Source organism: Polyergus mexicanus, unplaced genomic scaffold (assembly GCF_030449975.1).
Source record: "Polyergus mexicanus isolate NDT 795.1 unplaced genomic scaffold, iyPolMexi1.0 SCAF_16, whole genome shotgun sequence".
Lineage (NCBI taxonomy): Eukaryota > Metazoa > Arthropoda > Insecta > Hymenoptera > Formicidae > Polyergus > Polyergus mexicanus.
This window is the reverse complement of record NW_027223336.1, coordinates 3,016,603-3,031,522: the sequence shown is the minus strand read 5'-3', so window position 1 is coordinate 3,031,522 and position 14,920 is coordinate 3,016,603. Positions and strand designations below refer to the sequence as shown.

Here is a 14,920-nt window from a genome sequence, read left to right as displayed (position 1 = left end):
AACGTGTCATCAGCAGGGCGGGGTCCTTCTACTTTCATAAAGTAAGATACTACAAAACCGATGCAAGAGGCACATTCTCGCGAGATATCTTATGGCCGTCCTTTGCAAGGAAAAATCTCTCCGATATGTGTATTTATTTCTTCGTTATTTTGAAAAGTGCATTCTTTTAATCCGCTTATATAGTTTCCTTGTTATGTTTCCCTTGTTACGATTTGAGTGATTTTTAACACGTGCTCTAATTAAGAAATGAATCATAACTTGGCGCTGCCATGGAAATAAATAATAACGTTTTGACTAACAATAAAGAATTATTATTAATATATATATATATATATATATATATATATATATATATATATATGTATATATTAATTCATGCGGATTAATCGATGAGTAATCATATTTGTTCTAATATTCTCGCGGATTAATAAAAAAATCATCGAGATACATATATTCTTAAGCATGTATCGCGATTTATTAATATATTGACCATCGATTGACGAATCCGGATTAGCTTACATATACATACATATATATTTATATATATGTATATAACATCGATCGACTCTGAACGGGCCATATGTATGTATATGATTCATTTTGTTGTTGTCGCGCGTGATTTAGTGCACGACACTATCGTATCTCCTGATTGCATCTCGAAAGTAAGTGTTGGAACGGAAAAGTATTCGAAGACGAGGACAAATGGAGCAGGGGGCGAGGATAAGGGGGTATATACTCAGTCAGAAAAAGGGAGAAAGAGAGTCGTTTAATAAAAGTATGAATATCGTCAATAGCTCGACGCTCGTTCCCGAATAATTTCCACTCTATCGGAAAATAATTATACTTTATCGGGCCGGATCTGTCTCTCCCTTCCTGTCTCTCCGCCTCTTTTTCCCCTCTCCCATAAGGCGGCGTCTCAAATCGCTCAATTATATTTCCTTCCCGTTCCTCCAACCATTGTCTCCTGAATCGCACGCTGCGGCGTCACCCACCAGAGAAATCCCTTCGAGAGAACGATCATCTCCTCTCCTGGAAGCCGATCCTCTGCCTTCTGCTTCCTCTATCGGCTAGCTCAAATGCGTGTCTGCGGATTTTGTCTCTATCCTGTCCGATTAAGCCGCTAAAAGGTATATCGAACAATTTTATAAAATTATCTGTTCTATCGTAAGCAAGGTGGTTAGACATACATACCGGTTTTCAAAGACACATGTCTCTCTTCAATGATTAAAATTTTATGAACCACTTACCATTTTCTTGATATATTCTCTAAATCTACAACCATATCTCTTTAACTCCAAAGTTTCAAAAAAATATATATTTATTACCGCAAAAACATGAAAAATTTTATGATTAAAAAATTTTTATTATTAAATTTTTAATATACTTTTTTATTATTTTAAAACGTATCGTTTTTATTACGGTTTGCGTCAACATTGCGGCTTTCTTTGAAATTATAATATAATTGATAAAACAGCTTTCATTGATTAAAAATTTTCGCTACTTTACATTTTTTTATGCGACATACACACACACACACACACACACACACATTGATTTTTCGAGAGTGCCGAATCGAGCAATTCGCATATATCGTTCTCCATATCGTTTTTGTAATCTAATAGGACTTACCGTGACAATTTCGCATACCTCAAAGCGCAATTAGCACGCGACAATAGAGAGAACGCCGTCGGACGCGTTCGAGATAATTAACTAGGATGATGATTCGTTGTTACTCCACGCGACTAAAAGGAGACCGGACGAGTACAGAAAAAAAGGGGAGTAGCATGGCATACGGGGTGGATGATAGTCGTCGAGAGGGCTTGATCATTTCGGGGATTACGCCCCGAAAGAAGAGAGAAGGACCGTCTATCCACCAAAAGAGCAGAAGGAAGAGACGGTGAAAGCAGTGACGGATTAAGGCATTTAGTGACCCAAAAGCGCAAATTAATTTTAGACTTTTCTACTAAAGAAATTGTTGAAAATCTTAAATAAAAAGAACGTAAAATATTATTATTTTTCAACAATTAATAGGATTTCGAGAAATAAAGATCTAGAGTTTTGTCATACCTTAAGTCTCGTACGAGTTACGAGACCAGGCTCCTCCCCCATGATTTTGTTCGGTAATCCGTCACTGGACGAAGGGGCGAAGAGAGCGAGTTCTTGACGTGCGTAGGGGCAGAATCGCGGGATGGCACGCGTGAATGCGCCTTTATAAAGAACAGACAGTGAATTGATATAAGTGAGCGGTTATTTCGCGATCATTTGAAATTCCCCGTGAATGCGAAGGGAGGAGGGGAAGCGGGTGGTTTTGAAGAGAGGCGAAGAGAACGTTGAAGAGAGCGGCGGCGCGGTGCGCCAGAAATAGGGAGAGCGTTCAGCCACGTGCGAGATATACGCTATATCCGCGTAAGAGATCAAAGACGATCGGACTTTCGAACGTTCCGTTAATATCTAATATTTCTGATCGATTTACGACGATCTTCGATGATTAATTCTGGTAAATAAAAAAATCTTTCGGCTATACAGAGTCCTCATTGAATTTATAATCGAGTTTCTCTCTACTAATTATAAGATTTAATCGCGTATGTCATTTTTTTCTTTTACGATTTCTTAATTTTTAATAATAAATTTTATTTCGACGATTAAGCTTTAAATCGAATTAATCTTATCTCGTTGAAGCGAATTCTGTGTCTAAAGCTAAATAGATGAAAAATGAAAAAAATTACTTTAATGTTTTGCGAGGTGACGGCACGGTAGTCTGATAAAGATTGGGTGTCGCGAGGCGAGAAGAAGGCAGTAAAGGTGGGACGGGATGAGGGATGGATGGTTTCGAGGGACGAGCCAGCAGCGAAGAAATAAACCGGGCACAAACATAATAATTACTATCTCTTTATTTGGCTGTTTGTCGGGGTCGAGGTCTGCTCCGTTTTCTCTCTACTCCGAAGCGAAATGTGCGGCGCGCCGCTGTTGTGCAGAAGTTAATAAAATCCCCGCAGTCACGCCGGGGTGTGCAGTAACTCCCCCAACCGCCGTCCCTCCTCTTTGCAACCCTCTCCTGTCAACCCCGGATTGCTGTACAGAGAGGAGGCTTCAGTTTATTTAGCAGCGGCGTAGTCGTCATTCGTTGCGTCCCGATCTCTCTTCTCTTTGCCGATCCTTGTGTATCTATCCGCGTGTTTCCTTCGAAATCCTTTTGCACATGTGAATCTATATTTTATATTTTTGAAATACACAGACACTTCGCGTATCATTATTACTTATTTTATCCCGTTTAGTGCTTTTATCTTATAGGTAATCCTCTCTTTTAAGTTTAATTATATACTAATTAAAACGGATGAGCTGTAGAATAAAGGAAATAAGTAAAAGACGTGATATTTTCGAATAGATAAAGAAGAAGGGAAGAGAGATACTCATTCGACTCTATATAAATTATTAAAATATTGGCTTTTCATCCGTTTATTATTAAGGCACTTGTTACACGTCCGTGCGTGTTAAATCATTTTATATTTTAACGTATTTCGCTTAAAAAATTATTTTCATATGAAGAAGCGTTGACAAATCGCTTCCGAGTGACATTATTTTCGTTCGCTTAGCCGAGTAGGCGTGAGCACGAGGGAAAGAGAAGGTGTCCCTTTGACGGCAATGATCTTGGCGCTAGGGTGATAACTCGTGGGCGTAATTGTTACATCATGGATCCGTGGAGGACGAATAAGCGGTACTCCACGAAAGGACGGATCGAAAGAGAGAAGAGACTCGAGGTAGAGGAAGGAGACGAGAAAGATATGCAAGGTACCACCGGTAGCCTTACAATAGACGGCATTAAATCTGCAAAAGAGAGGTGGCTCGCTGTGCTCGCGGCGCGGAAAGCGACGAGCTGGAGCCGGAATTCAGGCGCAAAGGAAGCAGATACAATTCACAATAGACTCGGCGAACCGGCGCGGAGATCAAACGCTACCCCCAACGGGAATTACTGACGTCCATAACTCACGTGAAACGACGAGTGTTAAAAGTTAGATCACTTCGTGCGTCTGTATTTGCGTTCAGTCTTGTCGCTCGACGACGGAGCGCGTGCCGCGAAAGGCTACGACGTTCTACATTTATCTCTTTTATCACCGATGAAATATATTTATAATATAAAAAGATATAATTTAGATCTCGAGAATATAAAAGAATGCGAAAAACGGATTTATGAATATATTTTTTTGTAATAGATATCTCATATATCATGTTTTCTTTTCTCTCTACATTTTTTAATTCCAGATTCAAATTCTATAACAATAGTTAATTATATAAAAACAGTTTGACAATCCGCGAAGGTTAGATAAATAGTTTAAATACATTTTTCAGAGTTAAACATGAGCGTAAATTATAAAATTTTAACAAATATTTTTTTATATTGTTTCAATCGGATTGTCTAATATGTTCCCGGGCATTATATGATCGATTGAGACATATGAGTCAAACGGCAAAATTAATCCCCGACGGTGTAACGCGACGAGATAATGCCTCAAATTGACGCGAGCTTCCTCTCAACAACATAAAGGGGAATGAATCTCTCAACGCTGATTCTCTAAGGGAGGACGGGGTATCCAAGGACGTCGTTATTGGCCCCTGAGGCCATACCGCGTATTGTTATCGCCGGATAAAACGAAGAATCACTGAATTTTATGAGATAAACGAGGCGAATGCCGTGCGAGTAATCCGTATGGTTTGAATTTTGACGGTCAAAGGGAATAAAGAATCTTAAGATTATACACGTAAGTGGATGACACACAGAGGAAATAAAAATGCTAATTATATATATTTTTTTTCTACATACATAACGTTGTAGAACATATAATTATATAATGTGAGAGAAAATTTATATACAAAAAAGTATTTTTCTAAAATTATAAATTACATATGAAATTTGATAATCTCTCTAATTTAATTTAAGTACGTCGATTCGCGTGCGATTGATAACGTGTCCATTCTAATATATTTTTTTGAAAATTACTACAGCAGATTAGAACGATTGAAATAATACAGTTCAAATTTTTCAAAAAATTCTTCTGATAACGATTTTCGCGATAACATAAATTTCCAGTGAGTGGATCATCACTCTTTTTCCGGTTTCTACGAGGATGGATCTTTTTCGGAGATGACAACGACGTAATTTAACAGACACGGGAAAATCGCCACGCGACGGCGACAAGGGGTGGCGAAGGGGTTTGCGCCGCTCTTTCGTGGTTGTATATCAGGGGCGTCGCGTTATTGGCCCCCCAGGCGCAACCTGGCTTTGTCGACTGGCATACCGTGCGCCGGATAAACCGAACCCTAAGAATTGCTGAGTTTTATAGGATAAACGAAGTAAAGACTATTTCTCTTGCGCCAATATACAGGATGGCTCCGAACGTTCCAGCCAGACTTGAGATCTTATAGGAAATTTAATTCTGAACAAAAAATTTCCTATAAACATGAGTCGAAAAATGCTTTTTTAAGAAGTTATCGCTCAAAAACCTCTGATGCAAAGGAAGAGCAGAAGGTGAAAAGAAAATGAAACTTAATAAATTTCTTGAAAAAAACGATAAAAATAAAAAATAAAAATCTTTTTCTTTTATGAAAATAAAATTAATTTTTTTGAACTAAAATAGCACGTAATAGTAGAAAATGAATAAAGACGTGAAAGAACTAACTGTTCTCAAAATGTCCCTCCCTAGCTCCAATACACTTTCGGCATCGAGTAATGACCGATCTAGTCGCTTTACGGATTTCCTCCTGATTCAATTTTAATCGATCTAACAATAAGTAACAAAAGCACTTTTTGTACGTTTGAAACTGGTTCCATATATCAAAATCTATGGAACGTACAACAATCATTTTGATCTCATTTGAAAGATAATTTAATTTTCTACAACATTTGCTTTTTACTTTTTCATAAAAGACGCACATTTTCCATGATGTTTGGAAAAATGTGTAAAATAATTTCGATTTCAGAGGTTTTTGAGCGATAACTTCTTAAGGAAGCATTTATATATATATATATTATAGAAACCATTTCTATTACGCTTATGTATATGTATATATAAACATAACAGAAATTTTTTAAATAATTTTTTTCTGCTATTGGAAATTAATTTCGCGGTGAGATTTGTTCACGTTGTGATAAATTCGATGTTTTCTTTCTCTCTCTTTATTTTTTTCTTCTTACTTTTTCTTTATGTTCTTAAGCGTTATTCATAACACTGGTCGCCTAAAAGCGCCATTACATCCAATTCTATTTTTGAAAGCCGACGCCTCAAGACGATATATTTCGGAAATTTTGAAACATAAGCGGATGTATATTTTCGAGACGCGGCGTTGAATGACTGTAATAATTTTTGACGTGAAAGATGAAAACGCGCTGCTTTTTTCAATTTTTTCTCTATTTAATGAATTCTTCATTATGTGTATGAGTATGGATTGCATAAATATTAAAATCGTCATTTTTGAAATGAAAATAAAAATGGCAAGGAGCGGATAAGAATCCTTTGTATATATACACCTGTATATTAATGTATAGTAATTAATCGGTACGGAAACAAATCGATGTCCAATAATCATAATCATTCTATTCGCATAGATTAAAAAAATTTCGATAGGAAAATTGGGATTTGGGAGATTTATTGTATTTTGCGAACATACGTCTTAATCTCAGTGTGGCGTACAAACATAAAATTATGCATTTAAAATTTTTACATTTATCTGGGAAAAGTCAAAATTACACATCGGTATTTCAAACTTATATTCTCTCTTTATATGACTCTTTTGCGCTTTTCTTTTACGTTTCTCTGTAGTTCGCTTTTTAAAATTTATACTTTATTTTTTTCTATAAATTACTTAAATTTCACTATATAAATATATATATATATAACTCCCGCCGCTTTGTAATATAATTATGCACTTACACACAATAAAATTTGTCTAAAATCATTCTTGATGTTTAATAAAAGAAATTATTTCATAAGTTTATCGGAGGAATGCGAATCGAGTGTTAAGGAACATTCTGTTCGCATTTTGTTATAGCATACAGTTTCTGAAATTCTAAACGGCGGAAATTTGCATTTTTTTCTCATTGTTCCCTTCTATACTCATCTTAAAACAATTTTCTGGTAATAGAAAATCTCTCACGCACGGATAATAAGCTCTATTAACGGAATGCTTAATAGTGGGATTTATAATCAATTATTATCCAAATTTCTCGAAACTATTAGTACCACAGGCTAATGTCAATGTCTCCACAGCATTAGTTCCTTCTTATCTATTTATACAATCCTTTTTTTATAAGCTTTTTCTTTTTTTTTATTTTTCTCTACCTGCTTTTTTAGATGTGAACATTTCACTGATCTGATTCATCGTTTATCCATACCGTTCTGTGTTTTTGAAATTCTTTTCTTAGTACAAATTATTGTCTACTGTAATCCTCTCCAACATATTCTCTGGCATTCTCTGTTCTTAGTTTAGCATGATTTATAAAAAGATAAAAATATCTTTTTATATAATAATAAATATAAATATCTTAAAAGAAATACATAATTGAATTTCTGCATAATTCTTTTTTGTAAAATAAATTGTTTTTTATATATTCATGCATACATATGTATTTGTATATTTTGGTATCATACTTGAAAAGGATATATTTTTCCTTTCGAGATATTGTATTTTTCTTATCACTTCTTTTTCTGATTTTATTCGACATATCAGGAAGTAGCACTTTGAGAAATCTATTTATTTTTTATCGTCACAACAACCGAGTATCGATACTATATTTGCATGATAAAGCCGAGTATGAGGCAAGCGGAGATGAGATCAAACATCCACGCTTTTATACAGATGGCGACGAATATTTTGTACGATCACATCAATGCAGAGATTCGACATCTCGTTTTATCGGGCAATTAAGTCGCATAAACTTATATCGCATGTGTGTGAACAATGAAACGCGAATTATATCGCTATATATATTTAAACAAAAATGTCAATGTTGCAAGAGAGAATTGTATGCTCTAATAATTTTATTTATATAACAACCTTTACCATTTCTTGAGAATTAAATTCTGCTAATGGGGCATAAGTCAATAATTGCTCGAGAAGGCAAAAAATTTGTCATATATTATATTATATTATAATGTGTGATTAAAAAAAAAATAATAATTTGTAATTTGTGAATCTTAAAGGGATGCAAAACTCTTTCTTTTTTCAAATTAATAATATTAAAATAAAATTTTTATAATAAAATAAAATAATTATATGATATTTTTCTTTAATATTTAACACACACATACACACAAAATCAAAAGTAATATCTCTTTTATATTATACAAGACATATCTCAAAACCATTAGATCTTTTTTAAATCATTTTTCTGGTTGATTGTGAAATTATTTTTTTTTTAGCGAACATATCATCATATATTAAGATCGTCTTCAGTATTTGACATTATCTTGTTCTGTGACAAAGTTTTAAATTAAGATTTTATTAAAGCAACTTAATATAATTATAAAGCTGATAAAAAAATATGATTTTATCATTTTAAAGTTTTTTTTTTTAAATTACTGAAAAATACTTTTAAATTAACTTTAAAAATTGTATATGTCTAGAGAGACACCATTCATAAATCTATCATACGACGGGTAATATATTGCAAACGAATGTCTAACGAATGCCTAACGAATAAACTCAAGAAATTAACGTTACCTTAATAATCCTAAATCAATTATAGAATACGATTACGAATGAATTGTATTCTATTGTATAAGTAATTGGATAGGTAATAACTGTCAGTTAACGTCGGCTGTTAACGTCTTTTCGGATTAGCGGCTTAAAAAGGACGAGACTGTAGTCATTGTGTAAAATGGTTTTAAGATTAGAATATTGATTTAGGATCTCTCTGCATATCCATAAAAGTGGTGTTTTGGAATTAGCAGGACAATCGTTAGTGCATTAACGAGGCTCTTTATTGTATGCAAAAATGTATCTAACATCCTGTTTGTCATGAATTGTTTTTTCTCGAAAAGAAAATTCTTTAAGTATTTTCCTCGCATATGCGTGCAATCTTTTCGGATCTATATTATTGATACAATTTGACGTATCTTTAAGAATTTGTGTCAATAATATTGTATTACCTATTATAGTCGTTCGAAACTTTTTTTTTTCTAAACTTTGAGAAAATACGTGATATAATATAAGAATCGAGAAAGATTAAATTGAGAAGTATATTAGCGATATTGTATTTTTTTACATTTTTCAAAACTATATATTTTATTAACTATATCGTCTTCTTGTCATTTAATTAATAAACAAATCACACAATACATGAACAAAAGAATAAATGATGCATTAATTGTTTCTTCCTAATTTGCTTTTATAAAGAACAATTTACTAGTAAAATTATTTTTTAATTGTCATATAATTCTGAATTAATAAGTAAAGCAACGTGTGTCATGCAGATTTTATCACACGAGTGACAAATTTATATCGCAACATTAAATAAAACTAAAATTCAAGATTTTTGAAAAAGTCAAATTATACAATAACATCATTGTTGTCGAATTATTCGTAATCGTCGGAATTCGCTCTCTAAAGAAAAAAAAATGTAAAGAGAACTATCTAACGAATGTAAGAAAAGACGAGGAATAGAAAGAATGTGATATGGAGAACGCAAGGGATAAAGAAAGAAGGGAAGGAAGGAATGAAGAAGATGCACATAGGTCGATGGATCGAATGTAGAGGAACAGAAAACAGTCAGAAGAGCAAAAAGAGACGGTAAGAGGGCGGGCGGATAGAGAGGGAGAGAGAGAGAGAGACGGGTAGGGGAGCCAGAAAAAATCCGGGGATTTACGCGGAAAGGGCAAAATATTCCCCGCCCAGGCTTCATTCAGCCTCCGATTACGGGGTGGCTTTGGGTGAAAAGCACGCGCTATCATTGGTCGAGGGGCTAATATGGCGGTGTTAGGGGTTGCAAGGTGGGGCGGGTGTACGCGATATTAAGGGCTGCTTTCATGTCCGACGAGCCAGTTCGTGGTGCGCCGTCGATTGACGCATTTTCCGTCGAGAAGGTGGAGAACGAAGCGTGGAGCGTTCGACAACTTCCTGTGTCTCTCCTCATTCTCCATCCTTCTGTTAGATTTTCGTCGCTTTCTTTTTTCACGTACTTTCTTCCGGCTAGACCGACATTCGCAGGCACACGCGACTCGGCGGGAGATTCAATTTGCGCGCGTACCTGTACCCTCTCACCCCCCCCCTCCCCCCCTCCCCCTCCACTCGGGAGACAATTTATGATTTGTCAGTGATTTTCGTGGATCGAGGACTGTTTCGTATTTGTTTGCGAATATCGCGAAACTTTACGTCAGTGATTTTCGTGGAGAAAGACTTTCTTAGAATGGCTCAGACTTATAATCAGAAGAGAAATGTGTACAGCATCGATCAGATATTGGGTCATGCCAAAGATGAAGGTACGATAAACAGTTTTTTTTTTTTTTTTTTTTTTAAATTCTCGTCAGCTGATAGAGTTTTAGACATTTTTAGGAGAGTATCTGTGCGTATAACTATAATTTTCTCAATTATAGAGATATTAATATCTATGTTATTAAAATGTGACGAATAAATGCACATAAACGCGTAATTTCAATCTACTTTAGATATATTTACAAATTAAAATTGAAAAATATTTAATAAATATTCTATTGTATTACTGCTATATATGATATAGTGTGACAAACTTTAAGATACAAAAAGAATATTAAGTATAATAATTTAGATAAATATGTAAACGTCTGTTTAGTGGACCTTAAATTTAATTGTGATTTGACATATAACATTAACTTTCTTCATTTAAGAAAAGTTTAATATGAAAAGCTTAATACGATCATCTTTGATAATTATTGCTTTAGTAGTGATAATTACATAAATATATTTGTTATAGATTTATTATTTCTTATTATAAATTTATCATATTATACATTTTTAATAATGAACTTATATTATATGCGAATTACTTGTATAGTGATAATAAGATTACAAGATCCAAAAAGTTATTCAATTTACTACGATATATTTTATTATAACTCTCTTTTACTTTATCGCGTTCATCGTACCGTATTGGACAAAATCAACTTTTGATTTATAAATTAAATATTTCTCTTTTAAATAATTTATTAAATTATATATACACACATCAATACAATGCTTAATATAATGAAACAATTATATCCTCGCTCACGGAACAATCGTATGCAATTGTATAATGATTATCTGATCGCGATAAGAAATCTGTTAAAATTTTTATTACCTTGATACAGATCGATCGCATTGCGATAGCGACACGGGCGTACTCTCTTTTCTTCTTACTATAAAAAAGTAAGTTTCTAGAAACTTGAGCAAACGAACAACGAGCGAGCAGTAAATTTTCACCGTTAAAGTTTTAAGATATGCTTACGTTACAACGAATGCAAAAGAATATTGATTAAGATTCAATTTTGCTCACACGAGGCAATATACGTTACACGCACTCATACACACAAAGGAAGTTTTAAATAAATTTATTTTTGCATTTATACACAGTTCTCGTTAGTTGTTTATTTGCTCAATGTATATTTATTTCAAGATAATGTATCGCGAATAAAATGCGAGCATTATCTGATAAGATTCATGTCGATGATTTCCCAAATGACAGCCAATCGCGTTTTCGAAGTCATTAAGGATGACTAATCGTTAATTTTGATATCTATTCGTAAATATCCGCTTCGTAAATACGAAGTCTTTACGGGTTCTTAGTTTATTAAAGTTTAATAGAAAATTTTTTATTTTCTTCAAAAATTTATAAAAAAGAAAAAGATATAAGTTAAAAACATTATATATTAATTTATAATATACTAATATAGATTATTAAGATATGTGCGTATCTGTTCTAATTACAAGTTATAAATTTCTAAATTTTTAAAATCCATAAATTGTTCAAATTTTTTAAAATTATTTTTTTGATAAAAAGAGATTTAAACTCGCGGAAAAAATTAAAAACTGATATTTATATTTTTCTGAAATTTTGTTGTTTATAAAAAGATAATAATAAATAAAAACATAAATATACACAAATATACTTTCATTCAAATTTAAAAAAATTGAGAATCATATTTTATAAAAAAGTTAGAAATTTTAACGATGTGAAAAAGAGTTTTATATCTTAGGCTCACATTGCGAATTTTAGGATTGCACGATTAAAGGTAACGTAACGCAATTAGGTCGTCGTAGGTTACAGAATCTGTGGCGACGATCGGTGTAACGTGAATTTATTATACGGTGTTGTGCGACACGCGAGTGCGACATGCGCGCGGTTAGGCTGCGGAGAGAGGCGCACGAAGAGGCGGATTATTTCGTTGCATGCGCTTTGCAGAATCGTCGCGGTATGATAAATCGTGTTATCGAGTTTATAAAGAACTACGTTATTACGTGTACTCGCTACCAGCTGGCTTACAACCGTAGCTTATAGGCAAACAGAACAACGTGGCGATTACTATCTCATGATTTTATTAAACGCACGAACCAACTTTTCTGTCTTGCTTACGTATTTATCGATTTGAGCTTAAAACAGGATCTTGTGATAAGAAATGAATTAGATATTGAGATATCAATATGTATAACTCACTTTCTATCTGGTTTCTCTTTCTCTCAAAATTAGGGACTTCATTAAGTACGCATTGTAATTAAATAAAACAGACTTCAATAATTTCAAATTATGTATTTGTAATAACATATTTATAAGTTATAATGTATTTTTGTAGAATAGAATTTGTCCCTAAATCTGCTGAATTACCATATTTTAAAAGTCATATTATCTTAATCATTAAAACACATATTCCTCGAAAGGTCAATAATTTAATTTACAACCGATTAAAAATGCTATTTAGATATTAAGCTTTATATAAGTATAAGAGAACTAAAATTATCTTAATTATTTTTAATTACATCTACAATTAATCAAAGATTTAAGATTAATTAGAAAGGTATTTATGAAAGAAATAATTAAGATACATAATGATCTCCCTTGACATTTTTATTAAAACCAAGTTGACTTTAAACACGTCAAAGTATACAGATACAAACAAAAAGTCTCTCACACGTTAGGTCTGTATGCGTATACAACTACTCGTATATGTCATGCAAGTACGTTATTTTTAGATTGTCAACTGCAATGATTGAAAAATAGCATTGGTTTCAATGTTATAATCTGAAATAATCGGCTCAACGATGCTTTTATCTTGAATTGCTCGTGTTTTTTTCTTTTTTTATAAAAAAATACATTTTATATAAAATGAGGATTTACTTAGTCTTTAATTTATATGCGATCAGTGATAACTGCTGTAACGTGAATTTACGGCACGAAGTTACGACGTGCAAAATTGCGCGCATACATCAGATGTACATTGTCTCTTTGTATGCGTGTGCAATGTACAAATATAGAAATGCTAGACGTGACGTTGGAAATCGTATGAACAATGTGTTGCTTTCACGGCTATCATAAATATATAAATTATTTGAAATATAATTTATATATATTTGCAATGTTTGTATATTTTTTTCTCCAACAAATATATCTATTATAATTCAATTATTATAATTAGCTTTAAAAGAGCATAGCAGCATTATATAATTTATACTTGCCGTAATGATTATATGGGAATTTTGTGCAATCGTAAATATTTTATTTTTCTATTACTTTTTTCTTTTTATTATTAATAATAATAATGACATCCGATATACCTTTACAAAATAATATCCAAATCAAATTATCTAATTAAATCTTAGAATCGAAAGGACATTACTAAATATTAATAATATAATATATTTTATATTACATAACTGCCTCTTTCTTTTTGTTATTGAAAAAAAAATTGAGATATACATATATATTTGAACAATGAAGTGTGTTTATATAATTATATCTCTCTTTCTAGTCTATATAAAAAATATTTATAATAAATTTATATTTTAGTATGTATTTTTATACATAAGATAGAGAGAGAATATTTCTCTTTTATGGAGCTTGTATTTTATAAATTTTTATAAACGCGCGTTCTCCGCAACATTTTTTTGAAACGTGATCTCGTCACATTTCATCCCGTGGAATACGCGGCTGCCGTATTAACGTAAGTCCTTTTAAGGATTTTATTAGATTTTCAGCGTAAAGTCCTCGGCTACTTGTAATCCGCTCCTGTCTCACTAAAGTATATTTCGCCGACTGGACAGATCGCAAATCCTTTTTAACGCTTAACGCTTAGACGCATAATCCGTATAGGCGCACAGGCGCCTTACCGGAAAAACGATCATTTCTGGAGCGACCTGGGTCCCAATTCTTGAACATGTAAGTATGAACAATTTTCGTATGCGATTCCTATTTGAATAAACATTGTTTTTACATACAAAGATTGTTCGTACATGCTCAAGAATTGGAACTCTGGATGCAAAATTTGAAAAATATTTTTATTATATATATTTTAATTATTGCAAAAATAAGCTGAATTTGCTGATTCGTATATATACGCGTCAGAGGAAACTATTGAGAGAAAGACTTTTTATTTTTTGCAACATTGATTACTTTCATAGGGGAAACTTTTCGAGGGGAAACGACGAGATTGACTACTTAGAGTTGCGCCGAGACTTTAACTGTATTTGCGTCAGCAGAGGTGTGATTTCGAAAAGATCTCGTAGGAAATTTTATTGCAAGAAATTTCGAATAATATCGAGAAACTTTGTTAGATATAGTACGTCGAACGCATCAAAATGACAATGTTGCTTTTTGTTCTTTTTCGATATTCTTAGCTGCATTATTTGTTTGGTATCTTTAGCTTTTTTTTTTGCATTATACGCAATATGGTTTAGATAAAATATATAAATAATTGATATA

At 32.9% G+C, this 14,920-nt stretch overlaps 1 protein-coding gene across 2 annotated transcripts in view; it reads left to right on the top strand.

The window, feature by feature from the left end:
- Hbn (aristaless related homeobox homeobrain) overlaps positions 1 to 14,920 on the top strand; it is a 34,377-nt gene that overhangs the window by 7,683 nt on the left and 11,774 nt on the right. Inside the window, exon 1 of one of the 2 annotated variants that reach the window (XM_070308656.1) lies at positions 10,058 to 10,472. The exons of the other annotated variant lie outside the window; for it this stretch is intronic. Within the exon in view, the coding sequence (XP_070164757.1) occupies positions 10,400 to 10,472 (73 nt within the window). The 5' untranslated portion in view covers positions 10,058 to 10,399. Of the gene's footprint in view, positions 1 to 10,057; positions 10,473 to 14,920 lie in introns of those variants that run through there. 2 annotated transcript variants of the gene reach the window in all.